At 37.2% G+C, this 25,063-nt stretch overlaps 4 protein-coding genes across 10 annotated transcripts; 3 read left to right on the top strand and 1 right to left on the bottom strand.

The window, feature by feature from the left end:
• The first annotated feature begins 212 nt into the window (after window positions 1–212).
• On the top strand, window positions 213–4,042 carry LOC132188597 (adenylyl-sulfate kinase 3-like). 7 transcript variants are annotated; one of them, XM_059603104.1, is made up of 7 exons: window positions 213–569; window positions 872–1,015; window positions 2,120–2,269; window positions 2,366–2,484; window positions 2,627–2,730; window positions 3,062–3,096; window positions 3,615–3,677. In XM_059603104.1, exons 1-6 carry the CDS (start codon window positions 392–394, stop codon window positions 3,075–3,077), a joined length of 711 nt encoding a protein of 236 aa, XP_059459087.1. In that variant the 5' UTR covers window positions 213–391; the 3' UTR covers window positions 3,078–3,096; window positions 3,615–3,677. The 7 variants fall into 7 exon arrangements, with proteins under 7 accessions (XP_059459087.1, XP_059459083.1, XP_059459086.1 ...); XM_059603100.1 differs by having other exon boundaries at window positions 214–569; window positions 2,627–2,711; window positions 3,615–4,042; XM_059603103.1 differs by having other exon boundaries at window positions 214–569; window positions 3,062–3,108; window positions 3,615–3,704.
• A 3,418-nt stretch (window positions 4,043–7,460) lies between these two features.
• Window positions 7,461–9,925, bottom strand: LOC132187078 (uncharacterized). Its single transcript, XM_059601246.1, has 5 exons — window positions 9,640–9,925; window positions 8,857–9,004; window positions 8,215–8,285; window positions 7,917–8,120; window positions 7,461–7,816 (listed from the first exon to the last, which is right to left on the bottom strand). The coding sequence occupies exons 1-5, from the start codon at window positions 9,895–9,897 to the stop codon at window positions 7,751–7,753; spliced, it is 747 nt and encodes a 248-aa protein (XP_059457229.1). The 5' UTR covers window positions 9,898–9,925; the 3' UTR covers window positions 7,461–7,750.
• A 126-nt stretch (window positions 9,926–10,051) lies between these two features.
• Window positions 10,052–14,506, top strand: LOC132188540 (peptidyl-prolyl cis-trans isomerase CYP65). Its single transcript, XM_059603029.1, has 12 exons — window positions 10,052–10,305; window positions 10,400–10,462; window positions 10,546–10,649; window positions 11,517–11,608; window positions 11,708–11,797; window positions 11,901–11,976; window positions 12,074–12,444; window positions 12,682–12,938; window positions 13,078–13,366; window positions 13,824–13,937; window positions 14,041–14,243; window positions 14,321–14,506. The coding sequence occupies exons 1-12, from the start codon at window positions 10,178–10,180 to the stop codon at window positions 14,331–14,333; spliced, it is 1,800 nt and encodes a 599-aa protein (XP_059459012.1). The 5' UTR covers window positions 10,052–10,177; the 3' UTR covers window positions 14,334–14,506.
• A 5,644-nt stretch (window positions 14,507–20,150) lies between these two features.
• On the top strand, window positions 20,151–22,170 carry LOC132186746 (protein SHORT-ROOT). Its single transcript, XM_059600775.1, has one exon. The coding sequence runs from the start codon at window positions 20,417–20,419 to the stop codon at window positions 21,872–21,874; it is 1,458 nt and encodes a 485-aa protein (XP_059456758.1). The 5' UTR covers window positions 20,151–20,416; the 3' UTR covers window positions 21,875–22,170.
• Window positions 22,171–25,063: the final 2,893 nt, after the last annotated feature.

Here is a 25,063-nt window from a genome sequence, read left to right as displayed (position 1 = left end):
TAATATTACTCAATAATTTGTTATGCGAATAACGAATAGCGAACAAATACGGATAGGGATATGATGTGATTTTCACCCTACCCCGGGGCATATTGCATTTCCTTAAACCGACAATTATTGAAATAGGTCGGAGAAAATTTTATATCCAAGTATAAAAACACAACTCTCAATCACGTTCCAATATAAAAACATAATTAGGATAATTTTGGTTATAAATACACTACGTCCTCATTGGACATGCCCCTCTCCACCATCTCTCTCTCCCTCCGTCGGTCGCCCTGTCACGCAACTCAACTCATCCATTTGCTTTAAATGTTACGCTCACCGTAACACCATGTTACTCCGCCCGTAATCTTGGCGCCGGGTTTGTTATTCATCCAACGCTTCAGAAATGGCCGCGATACAAGGAGCCGGACCGTTTTCGCCGTCGCCGTTAGCCAAGTCAAGATTTGCGAGGATCGTACTGGAGACTAATGCGACTAGAATTGGCCTCCACGGCGTCGATTTCAGATCGAGCTTTCTTAAACCGATCAAAGCAATGGCGAACGACTGCGGCGCTGCCGTTTCTGGTATGCTCTTCAATATCATGTTTCTTTGGGCTCAAATGGAATTTGAAGCAATGATTGTTCAAACTAACCGAAGTTGTTAAAAAAATTTACTGGGGGTTAATTTTTTTGTCAAGCTATTCTTTTCGACTGGTAGGTAGGCTTCTGGTTGAAGAGCGTGGACACAAAAACGAGGTCGTTTTGTTATATTAAATATCTTATATGAAATGCACGGCGTTTTGATTTTGACTTCTGAGTTTTATGATTAATCAGGCAAATTTTTAAGATCAATTTAGGGTTCTAATTTGAAGCAATTATCTAACTAGGTAAGAATCTGAGCCAGATGGCGAAAACCGTAGGGAAGGCGACAAACATTGTGTGGCACAAATGTTCAGTGGACAAATGTGACAGGCAACAGCTGCTTGAGCAAAAGGGATGTGTGATATGGATGACCGGTCTTAGTGGTTCAGGTTTGTGATAATGATATCAGATTCCACTTTTGCTTTTATGAATCGTTGAGTGGTGTTTGTGCTGGCAACTGCTGGTGATGGATGATGTTTTTTAAGGTCTTAGATTTAAGTGGAGACATGTACTGTGTAATGCATAAGCACACAATAAAGTCCTTATCTTCATATTACTTTTATGGGCTTTGTAGTTTAAAAGTTATATATGCTTGCAGAGCGAGATAATGCCGATATCAATTGCATATGCAAAATTAGCACTAAGGAGAATTTTGCTGATGTTTACTTTATCTTTGTGAACCCTTTCTTTTTAAGTATTGATTTGTTAAGTTTCTGAAGGAATTATGCTAATTCCACTTCAACATGGCGTAGAGCCTTGTGTGAAACAGAGTTGCAAAATGCATGGACTCTTTCACTTGATCATAGGTTGAGCAGCTCCTTTCTTATTAGCTTAAAATTTTAAAATAAGTTATGATTTAACATGGTATTTGAGCAAATGTAATGAGTTCGAACCTTATCTTTGTCATTTACTTTTTATTTCAATTAAATATTTTACACATTAAGCTTCACTTATTAAGGAAGAGTTTTTTCATTTAAAAAAAAAAAAAAAATTAAGGGAGAGTTTGAGCCACATATGAGGGGGAGTAGAATAGTAACAAAATTATTAAATTCACTATTTCATACTCTTAAACTTTTGGGATAAATTCTGATTTAACATTATTGGCATCCATTGTGATCTAAGGTGAAAATAAAAAATTGAAAAATATTGTAACAATCTCTATTAGGTATTGGAAAGTTTGAGTAATTAAGTATTTTAAAGACCTTCGCTGACTCAGTAATCATCTCTGAGTGTGATCAGATTCATCACTCTTATGCATGCTGACTCAGTAATCATCTTTGAGTGCAATCAGATTCATCATTCTAATGCCAATCTTTCTGGTAACCAATTAAAATTGGAAGTGTCGGTGTCTAACATCTGTAGGACTTGAAATGTTTCTGGATCTTATGTGAGTCAGCATAGTTTACAACTATTGATACTACTCTCTTATGCTACCGCTGTAATCCATATTGTCACATTCTCTCTCTCTCTCATATATTGGATTCTAATTAAAGGAAAAAGCACTCTGGCATGTGCTTTGAGTCGAGGCTTGCACGCGAGAGGAAAGCTGACCTACATTCTTGATGGTGACAATGTTCGGCATGGTCTAAACAGTGATCTTGGTTTTAAAGCAGAAGATCGTGCAGAAAACATACGAAGAATTGGTGGGTGTTTATTAAGTTCATGTTATTAAGTTTGTTCCCTAGTTCAACCAATATCTTTCATAATGATTTAAAACTCCATAATTTTCATAATTTTAGGCGAGGTAGCAAAGCTATTTGCAGATGCAGGCATCATTTGCATTGCTAGTTTGATATCTCCCTACAGGAAAGACAGAGATGCCTGCCGTGCATTATTGCCAGAAAGAGATTTCATTGAGGTATGTGGTTCTCATTGGAGCAGTTTGACTTATGAGGCATATTTTTGAACTGTTATCACCACCAGGTTGAAGCAAAGGAGTTTTGAACCAGCAGAAGGTTCTTGGTCGACTGTGATGAACTGACAATGATCACATTTTATAGGTGTTTCTGGATGTGCCACTGGAAGTGTGTGAGGCAAGGGACCCAAAGGGTCTGTACAAGCTTGCACGATCTGGAAAGATCAAAGGTAGCGTGCTGGATTTTATGTAAGAATTTCTCAGTATACAGATGAGACATGGTATCAAAATGAAGTTCTCCCTCTTGGAAATTCTAGGATAAACCATTGATAACTTATCTGCTATCCAATCTCATAATGTTGCTGTCATTAACTTTAGCCTGGAAGAATGTTTCTCTGTACCAAAAAATGCAGATCACATGGTCTTTCCATTTTTCTAGCTCGGGCTGGTATCTAGCCGTCTGAGCAATTAAAGGATTTTATTATGCTTGTGCTAACTTCTTTCTTCTGTTTAATATGATGTGGTCTTATCACTTCTTTGTTTAAAATAGGGCGTGAAATATTTATTTTGCATTCTGCAGGTTTTACAGGAATTGATGATCCATATGAACCACCAGTAAGTTGTGAGGTGCGTAGGGTTATAATGGAAGATTATTCATGTATGATAGGATTGAATGTGCACAAATATGCACATGCCCTTGACATTTGATTTTGTTTAGAGAAACATGAAAAATTCAATACATGAAAAAAAGTTGAGCAATCTTTTACTTGTTGGATTTCTGGGGTTGAGGACCATTCTATCGTTTCTTTTTCATTTTTCTCTAGGCCCGTACCATGATAAGTCAGCCAAAAAGAATTTCCGATATTTTGGAGTGACAACGGGTTTCTTCTGATCAGCTGAATGATCAGATGAAAACGTGTCAAAGTGGAAGTGTCTAAACATGGCTAGGTGCCCCTTTAATTAGACTTGTTAGAATTTTCATCAGAAGGTGCCTAGCATTAGGATATAATTGGACATATTTAATCAGCCTTTGTCTTGTATTCATCTGAATTTTCGTTTCCTGACATTTCACTTCATGCCCTTTCTTTTTCGCCAAATAAAATAGGATTTATCTCTCAATGTTATTTTTGCAGATAGTATTACGACAGAAGGCAGGGAACTGTTTCCCCCCAAGTGCTATGGCTGAAACTGTGATATCTTACTTGGAGGAGAAAGGCTACCTGCAGGCCTGATATATGGGAAACGCCACCCATTTCCTGTTTGCTGATGCTTCTTTTTTAGGTGTAAATAAGCTCCTTTCCCCTGATCAGGAAACAGCTCGTTGCCTGTCTAAGGTTCCAATTCTAGGTTAATTAATCGATCGATTAATTAACCTATCTTCATTCTGGAAGGGAAGCCACTTTGTGCACAGCACTATGCATGGCTTCATAATTTAGATAGCAATAAATTAGATGGAATCTCAGGAAAGGAGCTGCTGTAAATATTGTATCGGTTGGTGACATGATATTTATTGTGGAATAGCTTGATGCCTTAAATAATGCAATTGGGTTGCACCGTTGTGGTTGGCACGAAATAAAATAACTTTTTTTTTAAAAAAAAAAGAGAAATGATAAAAATTGTTCTTTTAGCTATCTTTTTATAGTGAATGAGTGAATCTACTATTGAATTTTTATAAGACTCACATGAGTCCACAAATCGAATGGTAGAATCATTATGTTTGCAAAAGGAAATGATTAAAAGATGGTTGAAATAATGATGTATAGCATGTCTATTTTTTGTTTTGTTTGTTTAATCTTTTAGAGTTATACCATAAACATTTAATTCGGTTGCTGCTATAGTTTGAAGAAGTTACCAAATCAGAGAAGTAAGATTTGGCTAAAAGAAAAAAATATTTCGTTTGTGAAAAACAATTTTAGTTTAATGTACATTAAATAAGTGTACTGTAGCGTTTGGTCCGAGTAATTCTAGGAGGTATATTTGTATCCTACTAAGAATGATGTGGTAATACCCTTCAAAATGCACTAAATGAAGGAAATAAAGAGATTTTGAAATGAAGAGGATCCATTTTCACACACAAGTAGGCCTTTTTGAATTACTCGTTTAGACCCTTAATTTTGAAAACAGATCCTTTCAATTTCACTTTCTTTTCATTTTAAGAATTTAATGTTATTGCATTTAATGGTATACATAATGTTGTGTAGTAATATGTTGACACGTTATTTAAAAAAATAAATAAATGCATGTACTCTATTAAATTCAACAACATTAAATAAATGAAAGACCATAAACTATAAACTGGCTTCACTAGCTATTTGTTTTTACTATTAAATTTAAAATATGTTTCTTTATCTACTTTCTCTATTCCTAAAGATGAGAGACAAAGATAGAAATATTTTTTGGCATTTTGTTCACAGGGTTAGATTGAGCAATTATTTTATGGTCATTTTTTTTTTTAAGAGAATATATTACAGTCTCATTAATTGAAGGATCACGAGCAAAACGTTCTTACGTCACATAACAAAAGTTATGAGAAAATCATAGCCAAAGTTACAAGGTTCAAAGTCATAGATACATACATATCAATCTAACATTCAAAACTTATCTATGACACTAATCTCCGCTAACCTATGACTAATCTACAGTTATAACATCAGATCTGTTCCCAATAGATTCAACTATAGGTAACTCAATTTTATGGTCATTTTATTTTATTGCATTTAACGGTATATACAAAGTCATGCTAATTAGCTAATAGAATTCTCTCCATGAAAGTAATAATTTCACGGTTTAAATTTTGTTTTATTGTTATAAGGTTGAATTTCATTTAAAAAATTTAAATAGCTGCGAAAACATTTACACCATTAACATATAAAATGTAATCTCTGCACCATCTAATACTTTTCCACTTTCCAGTGAAATGGATAGGACGTTGCTCCCAGCTTTCAGATGGTGCGATTTACCTACCTACCTACCCTCCAGAGCTTCAATCAAGCCTTGGACATCTCAGAAATGGGTAAATCTGAGCAATGGCGATGGCGTGGAGGTGATAGAATTAAACTGAAAATGAATCAAATGAAGGGTATACATACAAATACCATATCCATTTTCAATTACATAAACTCCAAATTGCCCAGAAACAATTTACTAAGACAAAATTGGGAAAAATCCAGAACTGAAAAATCAAATGAAGGCCATGAAAGCAAGGCCCATTCTTCCTCGCTGGTGTCTATCAACGGACAAAAAGCAGAAAATGAGCGCCATGGTCATGGACACCGCAGCAGACCTAACAGCCTCAAAAGTGGTAGAGAACCGCCGCTCCTGCAGGCCCCAAAGGGTTCTAACAAACAGCCCCACCCCATCCACCACCATTGCTACCACATGTGCCATTCTCCCAAAGGACCACACACACACTACTGCAAACAGCCAATTAAAGGACCCAGTAGCCCAAAAAATGTTGAATCAGAACTTGTCCGTTACTCAGAAGCTCTCTCTTTCCGCAGTGAATGCATTATTAGTGCAGGCCAGAGAGAAAGGTGGGGGAGGTGGGTGGGGAATGGGCAATGTGGGAATATGGGGTGAATGGGGGAGGGGACCTTTCTCTTTTGCTTTATTAAAAGAAAGTATAGGTTTTGCAACTTGAAGATAAAGAGACCGTTGCTTCCACGTTGCTTCCTACTTTTTATCTTCACACCGTTACTTGGAAGGGAGCGGCAGGTTGCTTCAGGTAGAAAGGCCAGGAAAGTTACTTGCTTCAATGGATTTGGATTTATATCAGTGAAGCCCATGTGAGAATATCCCTGCATGTCTTCTTCTTTTTTGGGTAATTTAGAGAAAGCAAAAACAGGGTGGGGAGACCTGAAGAGAAAAACAATCCAAACAGTAAATGTACAAAAGTTTTTATTAGATTCATTTGTTCAAATTAGTCTGCAGGGCTGTCCGAGATTTGTTTAGGTAGGTGAATCTCATGAGTGCTCTCTTATATTTTGTATCTAAGTATCAAGATTATTGAAGATTTATATTTGAATGAAAGTGGTTTTGAAATTCTAATTGGACTCAATATAAATGGAGAAAAACTAAGAATGGTTTTAAAATGAAATTTGGAGACAACCCACCTAACTAGATTTGCAATTGTGCAAAGAGTTCTATCTCACTTCAAATGCTGACATGAGTGCATATTGGACTAGAAACAATAATTGCTATTGCTAGTACAAAAAGAAGAGAAGAAAGGGATGGAGAAGGCAAAAGGTGAGTGAAAACCTAAGTATTGCACCCAATTGATTTAAAAACAGTCGAGTTAAAACATTTAAGGAAAAAAAAAAAGTCTTTTGTGGATAAGCTTAATTTGGTATCAAAATGTTCTAAGACCTCCTTGGGGTATGCCTATATAACAAATTATGCCATACTGTCAAATTTCGTCAAAAATACTTGCCGAGTATGATACGCCCGAGTTAATAAAATCACAATACATGTTACTCATTACAAAAAAATATATAAAATATCCAAAATATAAATAGTTTTAATTTTAATTTTTTTTAGTTTTAAATTTTTATATATTTATAGTTTTTATATTTTGTATATTTACATATTTTTTCTATTATGAGTGACGTGTGTCGTGGTTTTATTGGCTTTGACGTGGCACATTAACGTAATCCATCAAGTTTTTTGACAAAATTTGACCGCATGGAATAATCTGTTTTTTTTACATACCTCAGAACATTTTGATACCACATGAATCTTATTGTAAATCAAGTAAATTATAAAGACTGATTTTACATTTTCCTCAAACATTTAAATGAATATAAAATTAAGTTTAGAATTAATTACTACAAGACAAATGGTCTTTAGCAACCACATTATTAGCGACAACAGAAAGGTTGTTGCTGATAATCGCTTATCAGCAATGAAAATTTGTAGTCGTCACTGATGTCACACAAAAATTTCATATCAACAACAACAATTTGTCGGTAGCTCATATGGAGGCGGGAAATTTATTTCACCCAGAGGAAGCCGCGAAATGATTTTAGTGAGAAAATTGGACCTATTTGTGACGACGAGTGTCGTTACAAATACCATTTTATATTAGCGACCTAAAATGTTGCATGTATTTAACTTGTAAGAAAAATGGCAATTACAACTTGTCTTGAATACATTGTTTAGTCCATCAGATTTCGGGGTGAAGCAAAGGGCTCCAACCAAAGGGCGCACAATAACTTGAAGAACAGCATGTCAAAGCTTTTGAATATAAACCCATACCAGTTGTGTGGAATTTCTACTTGATAGAGCGTTCCAACAATGGCAACGAATGTCGTAAGAGGTTACGATCATGGCTGTTTCTCTGCCAAAAAGTTGAAAAGAATTATTGGATTAGCGCTCACAATAACAACCACATGCACAGAACAGTCTCGAAGAAACATATTTCAACCCTGAAAATCTACCTGCATTTCTCTAGCAATGGAAGGTAGCCATCTCTCTCCCCTAATCCTCTTCAGTTCTGCAACTCTTTCCTCCTCTCTTTTAGCTGCTGCTTTTGCTGCTGCATCTTTTGTTTCTAGTCTAGCCAATGATTTTTGGCATGCATTTCTTGCAGCAGCCATTATATCTTCCGCATCAACAGCGACAGATTGGATTTGTCTTTTAAACTGTTAAGTATGGAGGCATGGAGCAGAATAAAACTGAATATTAGATAATGAACCACTAATGAGCATTGAAGATTTGATAGAAAACTGAACAAACCTTCTTCGATTTCTGGTCAATATCTTTTCCAGGAAGGATTCTTGGTCTCTTTCTTGGTGGTTGAAGTTCATCTGGGAGCATACATATAATCTTCAGTTGTTACATAGAAATTTGGCATTTGACACACTGAAATGCATCACAGGGTCAACAACAGAGAATGACCAAATCTCTGCTTATTCAAACTCCTTCAGTGACATGTCAAAATTCTGAAATAAGTCTGGCAGAACTAAGCAGGATATTTAACAATGTGTGGGTGATCTCTAAAACTCTGTTATATTAAAGGATTCGTATTGCATAATGCATATGGGGCAGCAAATGTTGGGTTTTTATTGCAGCTTTGCACTCCAAGCATGCACTTTTTCGCTAATTAATAAATCTACATCAAGAATGCAGCATGCAGTGTCTAGCATGGGACATAACGACCCCTGCATTGTAACAAATATAACAACTTGAAATGGAAGATATAAAGCAGCAAGGGATATGATTGACAGTTGCACTTCCCTTACGTGCAACAATTAGAAAACAATCGGCTGGAAATTGGAGTCTATAGGAACAATCATCAAGCATCGTCTAAAGTTCAAGTGCAAATGTTCTTTTAATCGCATGTAAAAGCAGCCAAGGTTTATAATGAGATTGACTTACCTATATGATCAAACACTATTCCAGGGGGAGCATTTTTAAACAAGTGAATTCCACCTTCATTAATCTCGGGATCATTATCAGGGACATCAATGGGATCTCTCACCATCACTAGTGTCTTTTCAAGCATATCATCCAAAAGCTTTTGTGCCTGTAAAAAACATTCAGTATAATGCACAATCTGGTAAGACAGCAATTATTCAAGATTCAGGACAGCAAAAATATTCGTATCAAGAAAGGCGGGCCAACATAGAGCCAAAATACTTGCCGCAATTCCACATTGATGGCTACTTTCCTTTATTGTTTCCAAAACAAAACCATCCATTCTGAATGTTAAAATCACCATTTTCTTATAAGTTTCGGATTTTCAAGTTCATCCAAAGTTTCGATTGGTTCCACAAAGAATGGCCAAATATTCACTAGGCAGACAATGAATTGGCATCCAGCCATGTCCAAATCCAATTTCTGAAGAGTTTTCTCATTAAATTGTCCCTTTGTATTCAAGCCTCTGCAGTCGGTACATCCAAATCAATGACTTTGTGTTATTTACACAGTGGCTTCTAGGACTCGGCACTGAAACTCAATCGGTCCTTATTCTAACATATGCAGAGAACTAACCACTTTCCGAGTAAAAACTGAATCTTTCAACCTTATACTAATGGCGGGTTCCTTCTTTTTTCTCTTGGGCACCAAATTCTCACCCCAAAAAAACAATTTACCACATGACATTAATGTAATGAAAAAAGAGGGAACAAGCACACATCTTTTAGCTCTGAACCCACTTACCTTGAGTTGATAGTGCTTGAGCTGTTGAGGTTTTTGTTTGTGAAGGCCGCCACCATCATCATCATCATGATCATCATTGTGGGTATTCTGAGGGGTCGTCGAATGGTTGGAGGCAGCCGAAAAACCATTGATGAAGGAAGGGACACAACCGTGGGAGGAGGAGGAGGAGGAGGAAGCGGCGATAGAACTGATTGCCGCTTTCCACTCCGCATCTCCGTCTTCCTCTCCACTGCTACACTCACTGCTCCGACCTCCCATTCTCTCCCACTTCCTCTGCGGCTCTGCACAAATCTTTGTCCCTGGGCTTTAAACCTTAGAGAGCAAAAAACAAAAGGCCTATCCTTTAGGCCCATACAACTCCTAGGCCTTATTATGGGCCGCAATGTCCAAACGGTAAATCAGTCGGCGAAGGCAAAATCAGAACTCGTAAGCCGAAGAAGGAAATCCCCTTCTCCCTCCCTCTCTCTCTCTCTCTCTCTCGGACTCTCACACGCACAAACACAGAACCTTAGCTCGAGTGTTTCTCTGAGTTGCAGAGATGGGGAAGAAGCAGCACAGCAAAGACCGGATGTTCATAACGAAGACGGAGTGGGCCACCGAATGGGGCGGCGCCAAATCCAAAGAAACCCGCACCCCCTTCAAACGCCTCCCCTTCTATTGCTGCGCGTACGCACTCACTAACTCGCACACGGTATCTCTCTCTCTCTCTCTCTCTCTCTTTCCTGAGAATTCATTCTTTCTTCAATTTCTGATTGTGCAGGCTTACATTTACGCCGTTCGAGGACGCGGTGTGCACCGCAGATGGAAGCGTCTTCAATGTTCTGTAAGTATATCAATTGGGGTTTGTTTTGAAATTTGAGAAGCTTAAGTGGTGTTGGGTTTGATTTTGAAACTTTGGGTTTGCAGGCATATAATCCCGTACATTAGGAAGTATGGGAAGAACCCTGTAACGGGAGCTCCGCTTAAGCAGGAGGATCTCATCCCACTAACCTTCCACAAGAACTCCGATGGTTTGTACCTTTGTAGACTGTTTGTGCATATTAGTTCATTTGTTGTTTATACAGAATTGAAGTCTTTCAAGAGGTGCCAGGTTTTTTTTTTTTTTTTTTTTTTTTTTACATTTAGTTGTTAATGGGTGTTTACTCTAGGTGTGTTCGGATTTTGTATTTTGGTAATTTGGATGTATTATGGATTTTCTTTATTTCTTCTGTGAACAGTCATGTGCAGTGTAGAAAATCGACAAACAATTAAGTTGTTGTTTGAAATAAGTTTCTTGTTGTCAACTGGCTTCTATAAGCAGTCGTTCCTACTCATTCATTACCTTGCTATATGAGTCCTGAAAATAGAAGATAACACACCTCTTTGAGAAGTAGAGCATACTTTTGCCTTTTTTTTTAAAAAAAAAAGAAAAAAAGAAAAAAAAGAAAAATTGGACTTTGTAGAGTAGGATCAAGTTGAAGAAGTTAACCAGGACCCCTGAGCAACTGCTTTGCCTGGTTGAGACCCCTGAGGAAACCACTAGAGGCCTCATGAAAAAATGTGAGTATATTACACAGGACAAAAGAAAAAGGAAAGAAAAGATGGAAGGGTATCTTATGTTTGGTCGCAATTAGTCATGAATATAGGGATTATTTGGTATCAAGTGAAACTACTTTCAGTAGTAGTATCTATGTAACGGTACCTGCTTGTTGACACTAATCCCTTTAATACAGATTGCTAATGGCACTATCTATGTGAGCTCATAGATACCAAATTAAAATGTTATGATTGCTTTTTTAAGCTTCTAATTATTGTTATTGTTTTTTCACATCTCTTCTTTAATTTTGTATCCTGGCTAATTCGAAAACTAATTCAAAACCTTTTCAAAATTTTTGCAGGAGAGTATCAGTGCCCTGTGTTAAACAAAGTTTTTACTGAATTTACACACATAGTTGCTGTGAAGACTACAGGAAATGTGTTCTGTTATGAGGTTTGTTTTTGTGTTGGCCAACTGCGTCACTATACTTTCCTTCTAGTTATCTGTGGTTTTTATGTTTATATTCTTCATTTCTTTGCTTTTGTTAAGTAGGCAATTAAAGAATTGAACATCAAGACCAAGAACTGGAAGGAGCTCCTCACTGATGAACCATTTACTAAAGGAGACCTTATAACAATTCAGGTAGTAATTGCTTTGAGATATATCCAGTTTGTTTGTTGAAAGCTTGTTAGTGGTTTTTGCAAGCATTCATAGATGTTCTTATCTTTGTTGTTATGCTTTACAGAATCCTAATGCTCTAGACAGCAAGGTTCTCCTGGATTTCGATCATGTTAAAAATAGTTTGAAAATTGATGATGAAGGTCAGTTTAGCCTCCTTGTAGGGTCAGCCATGGTGGGTGTTTGGTGTGTGTATATTAATCTTTTTATGATTTTGACTTTTACATTTCCTTTTTCCAGAACTCAATAAAATGGGTTCCGATCCAACTTATAATATAAATGTCACGGGGGATATCAAGCAGATGCTGGAGGAGCTTGGAACTGAAAAAGGAAAGCAAACTGCACTGCTTGGGGGAGGTGGCAGCAAGGCACAAAATGAAAGGGCTGCTGCACTTGCTACAATTTTAGCTGCCAGGTCACGCATTAAAGAAGATTCTGAATCAAATTTAAACGGAGAGGTTAGATCTCAGACTTACAGTATCGTAGATGCTGCGTCTGCTTCAGTACATGGAAGAAGTGCCGCTGCGGCAAAAGCTGCAACAAGTGATAAAACCGCTGCTAGGATAGCTATGCACATGGCTGGTGAGAGGGCACCTGTGAATGCAAAGATGGTCAGTTTCCTATGTTAAGACTTCTGTTATACAAAACAATAAAATTTAGAAGCACCATTCCAATGATCAATTTGAAAATTATATATTAGGGAACTAGGACTGTCGCATTACTAATTATGGCTGTATGTTAGTTGGCCTTCCAACTCCATTTGGTATTATTAGTTTGTTAGATTTTTTTGCCCAGTTGTTTTATTTTCCAGGTGCTCTGTTCAGTTTTAACATGAGTTTTTGCTTCAGGTAAAGAGTCGTTTTACTACTGGTGCTGCTTCACGGTCCTTCACTTCTACCTCTTTTGATCCTGTCACTAAAAATGAATTTGAATATCTCAAAGTTGAGAAAAATCCAAAGAAGAAAGGATATTTACAGTTGCACACAACACATGGTGATTTGAACATTGAGCTGCACTGTGATATTACTCCCAGGGCATGTGAAAACTTCATCACTCTCTGTGAACGTGGCTATTATAATGGAGTAGCTTTCCATAGAAACATCCGGTATAGTGATAACTCTACTAAAATTAATCCAACATATTCAATTTCTTGCTTAGGTTTTTTTTTTTTTTTTTCTAATTTTTTTTCTTGCTTAGTTTATTAGTATCACTTATTTGAAGTTATCTTATCCAATTTATTTTAGGAATTTTATGATTCAAGGTGGTGATCCTACTGGTACGGGGAAAGGAGGTGAATCTATATGGGGCAAGCCTTTCAATGATGAACCGAATTCCAAGTTGCTTCACACTGGAAGGGGTGTTGTTAGTATGGCAAACAGTGGTCCCCACACAAATGGTTCCCAGTTCTTCATCCTTTACAAGTCTGCAAATCATTTAAACTTCAAACACACGGTTTTTGGTGGAGTTGTTGGTGGCTTGACTACCCTGGCAGCAATGGAAAAGGTTCCAGTTGATGACGATGACCGACCTCTGGTGAGTTACTGTCTATACTGCTGATATATTACATTGTTTAAGCAATTGTTGATGCTTAGTGTGGTTTGTATACTGTTATGTGTGTAGAATGATTCAAAGTACTGATTGTTTTGTGTTCTGTATTGAGCACTCTGCTGTTCTTTTAGTTGTCAATTGGTCTTGAGTATGGAAGCTGTGCATAGAAAAGCAATGATGTCGTATTCTGGTTGTACCGTTAATTCTAAAAAGATATAAGATCAGGAAAGTTCATGCCCAAACAAGTTTTCAGCTTACCTTAAGGTGTGTGAATAGAAAAATATTTATTGCTTTTCATCTTACAAATCAATAGCAAAACTTGTTTTGGATTAGAGAGTCCATTTGCTTTGATCATAATGCTTTCTGAAACATTTAATGAGATTTAGCAACTACTACTGCAAATTGCCTCATTTTTTCGTGTTCTCTTCTGTCACGTGTGCAGGAGGAGATTAAGATAACTAGTATAACAGTATTCGTCAATCCTTACACAGAACCCGACGAAGAAGAAGAGAAAGAGAAGGCCAAAGATGAGAAGAATGCTGACGATGAAGAAAATGTTAGTTTCAAGTCCTTTGATATCAGAGTACTGACTTTTTTTGACTTTTATTTTTTATCTTCTAATAATCATGTTGGTATTTTATGTTTTTCCTTTTGTTCAGGATAAAATTGGGTCATGGTATAGCCATCCAGTTACAGGAGGAGCAGATTCTGGAACTGCCAGAGGTGGTATTGGAAAGTACTTGAAAGGAAAAAATGCAGGAGGTGAATCTGCTGCTGTTGACAGTAGTCTAACAGCGAATGCTGTAGCAAAGAAAAGGAAATTAAAAGTCTCAACAAGAGAATTTGAAGATTTTTCTAGTTGGTAAGAATTTTCCCTATTGTACCTTATATATATATATATATATATATATATATAATTGCTATGGAGTTGTGGTGTAGGCCAGCTTTATGACAGTAAAATTGAGGTAGGAAAAGTGAAAGAAGACCGACAGAAAGGGGACAGTAGGCTGCATTTGAATTTTTTCAGGCTGTAACATTGAGATGCTTTTGATCCGAAATTGTTTATATTTTTTTCTTTAGATTGAAACGCAGTTTTTGTTCCAAAAAGTGTGGTCCTCCTCTTTATCTCCTCCTCTGTGAGCTTGCAGTCACTGTTATCAAACAATGCCTTCACATTTTTCTTTTTTAGGTTAAATTTACTTTACCCCTAACATTTTAGGAGTTTTTCAATTGAACTCCAATGTTTAAAAATTGGTAATGTACCTTCCTAATGTTTTTAAAATTTTCATTTCAGACGTTCTGTTACAAATTTTTATCAAATTGGATGGAAATTTATGAAATTACGCAATTACCTTCGATGCTTTTTTTTTTTTTTTTTTCTTTTAAATTTTTGTCCAATTAGACAGAAATTAGTAACGGAGGGTTTGAATTGAAAAATTTTAAAATATTAGGAAGGTATACTGCTAATTTTTAAATATTGAAGTTCGAATTGAAAAATTTCTTAAACTTCATGCGAGTAAAATGAATTTAACTCTTCTTTTTTTGTTATGGACAAGAACGCTGCCATGGTGAGGTTTATAGTGTGATGTGGCTGCTTGAATTGCAAATGTTCCAAGAATAAGGATCTGGGTTCTTCAATTGCACACCATAATGGGTAGCCCCACAAAGAGGGAGACTATGGGACTCTCCTCCCCAGGTTTTGTGGGGACCACCGACCTGGGGGGTCTTGCAACCTCTTTTTGGTGGGACTATTCGAAGTAATTGTTACAGTTAGATGGGGTCCAAGATAATTATGGGCTTAACTATAATCCTTGTTTGGTTGAGGCCTTGGTGATGGTTGACTGACGAAGAGAAACCTCAAGTCAAGCTACATTTTCACTCTATTTGTATTTCGTTTTAAGAAGCAGTTTTCGGGTTGTAAAACTTGAAATTTTGGGTTCCATCCACGGAAGACGATTTTAGATTAGCCTGAAATTGAAAACATTAAAAAACTTAAAAATAGGTTTCACTTTAAAAATACAGGAAACCACTCTTTATTTAAATGTGTTTTTTCAATTTTTTCAATTCATTTTTTGTCAGAAGTTTTTCAAGAACAACAAAAGACGCTTAAAAAGAAGAAAAGAAAAAAAAAACTACGGGTGGGTGTTAAGGGATAGTTGTTGGTGGCCAAACAATCCAAAGTGTAGTTTAGCCACCACAAGAGGTAGTTTGAGGGTAGCCAAACCACCTCTTAGCCAAAGGGGGTGATTCAACCATCTCACGAGAACAGTCTAGGGGTGGGCCAAACAACCCCCAAGTGACTTGGAGGTGGTCGAACCACCCAGAAGTGGCCAAGAGTGATTGGGCTGCCCCAAACCACCTCTTGTGGGTGGTTCAACCACCAACAACTGCCCCTTAATACTACCACTTTTTCATTAGATAATTTTATTTTTTAATTTGTGAATTTTAAATAGATTCATTTAACAGAACACATATTCCTCAACATGATTGAAAATAAATAAATTCTACAATATGGTCAAGAGCTCTAAATGCGACCTTTATGTTTGCTTTAATTCACAAAGTTGGTCAAAGCTGAAAGGCTTTTTTTTTTTGTTTTTTTGTTTTTTTTTTGGGCCTATTTCTTTGTTGACAAGTTGGTTTGATTTAGCAGTAACAATTTCAAATTACAAACTGAGATTTTTAAAGTATACAGTTCGACGTTTAAAGTTGTGTATAATTTAAAAAAGAAATATTATAATACTGAACAAGTATCTGCATTTTATCCACCAAGCTGATGTGGCGTGTTCTCCACAATTATATAACTCATTTCCATCTACCAAATGTTACGAGGACCACGTCACATCAGATTTGATGGATGAAATGCGGATATTTATAAAGTATAAAATATTTATTCATTTTTAAATGCACTCACTTTCCTCTCTCTTGAAAACATGATTTTTTTCATGTTTTCTTTATTTAAAAATGTGTGTGTGGCTTGAAAGCTTTTTGTTTTTAATGTTTGTTATATACATATATATATATATATATATATATTTTGCTTACTACTTTCTTGATAAGTCCGTTCGATTTAGCGGCAAGAATTTCAAAACACAATTAATAAAAATGAGATTTTTACAAACGCGGTTCGTGCATTTTTAAAAATTTACTCCCTTGCTTACTGCACAAAACATGAATTATTATTTTTAACTGAAAGAATCTTACCGACCTAAAGAAAACCATGCCTCCCAAGTTTTCATTAGGCACTCCAAATTAAGAAGCAATTAATCCATTACATTAATTTAATTGAAAAAAGTAAATAATGACCTTTACCAATATGAAATGAATCTGATCACTTTTTCTGAAGATATACATGACAGCTCAAAAATTGTTCTGGAACCATGACAACCATAAATCATTAAATCCAACAGCTTCTACTTTGGTTGAAATGTAAAGTTGGAGAGGCTCTTTGGTTGATGTAGCCCACATACACACCACTTGGAAATTTCCTTAAAGAAACTCAATGCCATGGTTTTTCCAATACATAATATCTTCTGAAAGCTTTTCATGGGTGGTAGTTTAGTATAAGAATTTATTAAATAATTTTATAAAACTTGAGACATTGATAAGGGAAAAATAGACCATTAAACCAACTGGTCTTCAAAACAACTTGAAGACCAGTTGGTTTATTAATTGGTCTATTTTGCTATCAATGTCTCAAGTTTATGAGATCATTATGTCATTGCTAATCTCATTTTCCCTTTCTCTTTCCATGTATTGCATATAAAAAATATAAAATAAAAAAATCAAATGGTCTTTCTTTTTTTCAAATGACCATTAATTAATTGGTTTAAATTAATGGTCTACTCTTAGGGGTGTGTAATAGGCAAACGCGTGGACAAGTTCCACTAAACCAAAGTTGTGCAGGTCAACTGGTCAACTCATGCATTATGCGTCAGGGCGCGTTTGCTTCCATGCTGAGTGGATGTCTGCCTGGCTCACTCTCCAATCCATTCTTCATATCTTAATGTTCCTCTCTTTCAATCACACGCAACAATAGTTTATTACGGGAGACTAAACTAAGAACCATGCTTAATTATTATTATTATTATTTACTTTCCAACGTGGCATTGTCACATAAGACAAAATATGTTGCCCCTCTCGTTCCTGTGGTTGCAACCATATGTAAATTAACATCCGATTGAGGTGGTTACATGGCTAACGCCAAGAGAATTGTCGACACTCATGAAAAAGGTTTAGAAAATTCCTTTTAGGTTGACTTGGACGACATTAAGGAGTATAACAGATGAAAGTGAACACTACTTAAGGAAAATCCCCCGTCCCCCCAGTGTGATCAAATGCCCAATTAGTTACTTATTACCTATCCAAACATCCAATCAAATCAAGACCAAGTTTATATAAGGTCCGTAGGAAGAACGACACATGTATATATGCCATAATTTCTACCTTTCGCTTTCATTATCTTGAATCAATATACATTAATCATTTTAGTAACTTACGCATTGTAGGTGGTGTCGCCACTACAAACAATGAGTCACTTTGATTTCTGGCTTTTTTGTAGGATTCTTGTGTCGAAAGTTGGGCACGTGTAGTCACTATATATACATATTAATATGACTAAAATAGAAGTGTACATCTTTATCATTCTTCTAAATTCTTAAACTCAACCTATTTTAATTGGTCTGAAAAACCTTGTTGAGTTGCTATCGCCATACCAATCAAAAAATGTAAGGTGTCTTACTTATTTTTATTAGTAGAGATAATATATAGTTAATTTGTTGCTTGGGACTAAACTAAACCCATCATACTTGAATTGATCTAAGAACCTCATCAAGCTGCCATCGCCATCACAAACCAAAAGGGAACCGTACTTATTTTAACTTATGTTGGATGAGTAGCATTAGGGTTTGATATAATTAACAATTAATTATAAACAATTAATGAATTTTTAATTAATTTAACTTAGATGTTCAAGTTTTCCTTCAAGTAAATGTTATATTCTTTATATATATTCTTCCTAACCAAAACAGGAAAAATAAGAAGGAATTTAAAATTAACCCACCATCAACAAACCGATCTATTACTCGATTTCTTACATTAGCACGCTACAATAATTTTATTTTTTATTTTTTTCTAAAAAAAAAAAAAAAAAAAAAAACTTATATTATGGTTAAGGCTTAAGAGACAATGACATTTCATCTATAATTTGGTTATATTAATCCTGAAAAGGAAGGTTAAGTAAACAATTGTGGGCCTCAGAAATCCATAAAACATCCCTTAATTTAGGACCTAATTAAATGTGTTTGTCTTATTTATATAATTAATAAACAAAGTATATATATATATATATATATAGAGAGAGAGAGAGAGAGAGAGAGAGAGAGACTATATGTAGTTATGCAAGTGGGGATTGTTGTAGGAGAATATATTTCTTCAGATAATTTATTGGGAATCGAGTGGGCAAAGTCACGAAACTGCCCTTCCCGGGGCAATCCACGACCGTAGGGTGTACTTGGATTGGAAGATGAGAAGGGCAATTGGGCAATACCCTCTGTGCTTCTATCCGCAATGATGGCTTCTGAGAACACTACTTGAACCAACTTCTTAACAGGGGACAAAGAGCACAAACATGGGAATTTTTCTTATGATTGATGAAGAAAATCAAGAACCACAAAAATATCCAACGAACAAACAAGTTTGTTGCACATCCAACTCGACGACAACAAAAAAAAAAAACATCATTCGAAGGTCGTAGGTATAAATTATATGTTCATAGCTAGCCTTTGCATATATATTTTATAGCATGTGCATGAGACATACAAAAAAAAAACCATTTAATAAGTTGGAACAAACAAAAAAAAAGAGTTGATATTTGCGTTAATTTGAGGAAGCTGATGAATCTAAAGATGGCGAGAGAATAGGAAGTAAGAGAATGGGAGAATGGAAATATATATTGAACATTGAAGTAGTTGATCAAAGGAAGAAAAAGAGAAAAGATTTAGCTAGCTAGGGATTGTGAGTTGTGACAGGGAGGAGGTATAAATGGATAATGGAAAATGTAGAGAAATGGGCTAGGCTTGGTGGTTTGGGTGGAGTGTTTATAAACAATAGTATGAAAGTAGGAGAAAAAGGTTGACGGGATGATATATGATATCAGGCATGCCATAGATTTTGGGGAAGATGGATGGAGCATATATTGGTATTTGGATACGACATTATTATACGACATTTTCATGTATGGGTTTATCAAATAGAATAGAAAAGGAAAAAAGTAGGATGGGGTATTTTGGCAGATTTTGGAGAGGGATTAGGAGGCAAGGAATGTGAGTGGGCTGTGGTTGGGCGATGGTGGGTTTGATGATGATCATGCACGCCGGCAGCTTTACTCATGTCTCTCTCTCTCTCTCTCTCCCAGTTGGCACGCCTGCTCCCACTAATAATAATAATATAAAAAAAAACATGTGACATCCTCTCTCCCTTTCTCTGTCTCTCAAAGGATGAAAAGCTAATCCACTAACCCATTTGGTCATCTCTCTACCTTGTTAACTTTTTCCTCTCCTACTTTTTTACATCTTTTGTCAGACAATTCTAATACTATAAACACCAGCAGCAAGGCCTATTTCAGTCAATCCCCACCTCTATCTAAAATCTAAAAATATATATAACCCATAAAGAGTAACCTAAGCTACAAAAGAAACCAGCCCCCTTCCCCCCCCACTCTTTCATTCCTCATCGATTACACCAAAAGAAACCACAACACACACAAAAAAAAAAAAAATCTAACCCCACTTCAGATTCCCCCCCACTAATTATGTTTTTTTTTTTTTCTTTCAAATTAAACTTCTCTGCTAAATTCCAACTTGAAGATCCCCCCCGGCCTTTAATCATTATATCTGTATCCCAATTCCCCAATCCCACCCCTTCGGCCCCCAGCTGTTAAAAACTCAAAAAACATCTCTCAAAATTCCATATCCCAACAAGACCAAAACAGAGGACTCAAGAGTTTATTGATGTGGGTCTCTTCTTCGGTTTGGTTAAATGGATACCTTGTTTAGGCTAGTCAGTCTTCAATCCGATCAATCTTTCAACTCCAGTAGAACCTCAAGCAGCTCTCGATCCTCCAGACAAAACCATCACTACCAACAAGATCAAGACGAAGAATGCTTCAACTTTTTCATGGATGAAGAAGACTTCTCCTCGTCTTCTTCTAAGCACTACTATCCCTATCAACCACCCCACCACCACCACCCTTCCACTACAACAACAACCACCGCCACAAACATTAGCACCCCGCCCACCGACTTCTCTTTCTCACCCGCCCGTGACTTTAACATCGAATTCTCTGGAAAGTGGGCTTCCGATATCCTCCTCGATACCGCACGTGCCATCGCCGACAAGAACAGCTCCCGCGTCCAACAACTCATGTGGATGCTCAATGAGCTCAGCTCCCCTTATGGTGACACCGACCAAAAGCTCACCGCCTACTTCCTCCAGGCCTTGTTTAGCCGCATGACCGACTCTGGCGACCGCTGTTACCGTAGCCTTTCCTCCGCTTCCGACAAAACCTGCTCCTTCGAATCAACTAGAAAAACCGTCTTGAAATTCCAGGAGGTTAGCCCGTGGACCACGTTCGGACACGTAGCGTGTAATGGTGCAATCATGGAAGCCTTCGAAGGTGAGCCAAAGCTTCATATTATTGATTTCAGCAACACGTATTGTACTCAGTGGCCGACTTTGCTCGAAGCCCTAGCCACCCGCACCGACGAAACCCCACACCTCCGCCTCACCACCGTCATGGCAACCAAGTCCGGCGCCGCAGCCGCCGTGCAAAAGCTAATGAAAGAGATCGGGAGCAGAATGGAGAAGTTCGCTAGGCTCATGGGCGTGCCTTTCAAATTCAATGTCATCCACCATGGCGGCGATCTTTCTGAGCTAAACCTCGATGACTTAGACCTCAAAGACGACGAAGCGCTTGCTATCAACACCGTCGGATCGCTGCATTCAATCACAGCCGTCGGTGACCGCCGCGATTATCTGATATCGGCTTTCCAGAGATTGCAGCCGAGGATAATCACCGTCGTTGAAGAAGAAGCTGATCTTGACGTTGGGGTTGATGGGCTGGAGTTCGTTAAAGGTTTTGAAGAGTGCTTGAGATGGTTTAGGGTTTACTTCGAGGCTTTGGACGAGAGCTTTTCTCGGACCAGCAACGAGCGGTTGATGCTCGAGCGCGCGGCTGGGCGCGCCATCTTGGACCTCGTGGCTTGCGCGCCGTCGGATTCCGTCGAGCGGCGCGAGTCTGCGGCTCGCTGGTCTCACCGCTTGCTTGTTTCCGGGTTCACCCCGGTCTCGTTCAGTGACGAGGTGTGTGATGATGTGCGCGCTTTGTTAAGAAGGTACAAGGAGGGTTGGTCAATGACACAGTGCTCGGACGTCGCCGGAATATTCTTGTCGTGGAAGGATCAGCCGGTGGTGTGGACAAGTGCATGGAGGCCTTGACTGCGGCGCGCGCCGGGGTTTCACGCGCTTGGGATTGATCCGCACGTGTAATAATTACTTGTTTTTTCCTTTTCTTTTTCTTTTTCTTTTTCTTTTTCTTTTCTTTTTTGGTGCGTGCATGGGATGGAATGTGTGGGTGTGTTTTGGAGGAGAGAAAGGAGAGAGAGGGAAGGGATTTGCTTGAATATTTGAATAGGAATGAAGTAAATTTATCTTCATTACTCTTGTTTTAATTACTACATTGTGATTATTTCTCCTTTTGTGGGGAAAAAAAAAAAAGGTTATGGTTTTGGTTATGGTTTTAATTTTAATTTTTTTTAGTAGAGTTTTGTTTTATTTATTTATTTTTTTCCCTTTTGTCTTTGATATTGGAAAAGTAATAAGTACTATTTTTTTTTCATTTTGTTTTGAAAACCCAAAAAAAAAAAACATATAAATATTAATTTCCCATGGTTTGCCAACCCTAATAGAACACCCCCGAAGCCTTTGAGGATAATGTAACCCCATATAGAGTATTTCTCGTATAATTAGTGCGGTGGGTCGGTGGGTGTAATTTAGTTATAACATGCTCAAGATCTAATAAACTCTCAATTAGCTACATAGGATTAATATTGCCATGCACTTGATTTATGACGTATAAGACGGAAATGGTGAAAGTTTGACTAGAGATGGATGACCTGCTCACTTGTCTATATCCTTAACCTATATATACAATTTAAGACTTAAAAGCACTTGATGTTAAATTACTTGGAAGCATCTTTTATTTTCTTAATTTAGATGGTCGTTGAAAACCCTAATAAAACTAAAGTTTTTATATTATGGAATACATATATAGTCCAAACTTCTGATATGGGAGTTGGTATTTGGTGTATTAAGGTGATATCAGCAAAAGGATATATATATATGTATATATTAATTAAGAGCTAAAAAAAAAAAAAAAAAGGGTTTAAAATGAAGAACAAGTAAAAGGTCATTATCTAATTTTTGGGGCCATAGAATCTTTGGACGGCCATTGGGTTGGGTTGTGTTTGGAGAATCTCATAAAAAAAGGTGTTTGGTCAATAGTGGCACAAGGGGGAAGGGGTTTTTAGTGGCCAGCACGCTGCGTTGATATGGTCTCCTCTCCCAGGCCAATTTATTTAATCATCAACTTTTCCATTGACAGAAAAAGCTTTAATAAGCCTATCCCACGGCCCCCACCCACCAGAAAACTCTTTCATGGCGGTACGTTTTTGCCCCCCACAGAAGAAGAGAAAGCATAGTAGTGGGAACTTCTTTTTAGAGCCGCGCACATCTTATATCGTTCTGATGAGACTTGCCCCCTCCACGTTAACATGCTTACGCTCTTTCCACAGTACCTTTTTTTTTTTTTTTTTTTTTAGGGTTTTTTCATGTGGGTTTTTGCAAAAAGTGGGACTTCTTTAGCTTTGAGCTATGGTTTCTCCTTTTCTCACGGTGACAGGACCAGCTGTTCTACTTTTTTAGGGGCCATGGGACCAGATTCTAGCGTATGGTACAAACCTTGAACAGTATTTCTGGCCAAGCAAACGCTAGGGCCTTACTACATGGCCCAATTTGAATCAGACAAATATCATCATTCCATTCCCACAACCAATCGGAAGATAATCAATAAAATTTCTTTTTCGGAGCGATTTATGACGGTCCAATTTTGTTTGGGAAGTAACATATAGTAATTAAGGTTAATCAGATTACTTTTATTAATCTATGTTGGCAAACCACTCCACTGTGTCACCATCGTGGTCCATTGGAGTGGCATGGCAAGCAAGTCCTGAATATTTGGGGAGTGGGGGACCGAATTTGGTGAGACATTTTATCATGATGAGGAAAAAGAAAAAGGTAACACATTGTAGCATAATGTATGGGCCAAATGACAGTTTTTTTTTTTTTTTTTTTTTTTTTTTTAATTTAAAAAGTGGGAAGAGGCGACCAATGTAGTTTCTCCCCTTGGGCGTTACCATCAGGGTTCCCACCCATTGTAGAATATCCGATTTGAGCCATAGCTACTGCCTGGGAAAGCGAGTCCGTCACCACAACCCCACAAATGTGTGAGCCAGTAGAGCCCCTTTAAAGTAGCATCTGGTTCACGCATCTACTACCGCAAGCGGATTCGAACACGCGACCACTAGGATGAAAGGAATTCTTCTACCAACTCAACTACCACCCTTGTGGTGGGCCAAATGACAGTTGATATATGTTGAAGCAATTTTACAAGTAACTTTGCAAAATAGAGAAAATTATCACTAAAATGGGAGATGAGGAACACTCTATGCTCATATGTGAGTAAATTGATTGATAAAATAACTTAATGGAAAAAGAAAAGAAAAAAAGTTTAAAGAGAGAGAATGTATATGGGCATGTCTAATTTGGGGTACTTGTTTTCCCTTTTAATGAGAGACTCTATGGAGATGGTCCCTTGGATGCTTGTCACGTGGTAGGCTCAGAACCGTTTGATCAATGGTGCAGTCATTTTTATGTAGTGGGAGTTATTCTTCATGTAGTGGATTTGTGTAGTTATTTTTCATGTAGTAGGTTGCTTGAGTGAGTCCACCTATAATTTATATTACCGACAGTATATAATGCAAATTTCTCCCCGCACCAATGATTTTACTTTTTTTTTTTGGCTGGGCTAATATACATTTTCACACTCAAATTGACATGGCAAAAAAAAAAAAAATGTTTGAAACCTCTTCTTAATTCTCCCCATTTGCAATTGGTGATAATAAACAAATGGTGGGTGGTGAAAGTGGTCATTGAGGTTGGGTTTGGTTAGATAGGGCTGAAAGAGTGACCAATGACTGCGCAAATACAAGACTATGGTTGGGTTTCTTCGATGGGAATGGCAATAGGGCAGCCTCATATGAGAGGTCATTTGAGCTTTATCTGTTCGGACAAGCACTCGAACAATCCGAGCAAGTGAGATTCGGGTGCTGGGCACCTACCTAAGCAGGTGTGATTCAAACAGACTCTCATATGAACTACTCTATTGTTCGAGATCTAAAATAAAGTTTTATTTAAAAAAAAAAAAGAAAAAAGAAAAAAGAAAAAAAGAAAAAAAAAAAGGAGGCCTGAAACACATTTCTGATGATGTTTCAATTAAGGCCTACATATAGAGTAATATAGTATATTTAGAAGTACCATAGAAAATAGATTCATGAACAAGTGAAGTCA

The sequence above is a fragment of the Corylus avellana genome, chromosome ca7, assembly GCF_901000735.1.
Source record: "Corylus avellana chromosome ca7, CavTom2PMs-1.0".
NCBI classification, from domain to species: Eukaryota; Viridiplantae; Streptophyta; class Magnoliopsida; order Fagales; family Betulaceae; genus Corylus; species Corylus avellana.
This window is presented reverse-complemented; position numbering and strand designations above follow the sequence as displayed.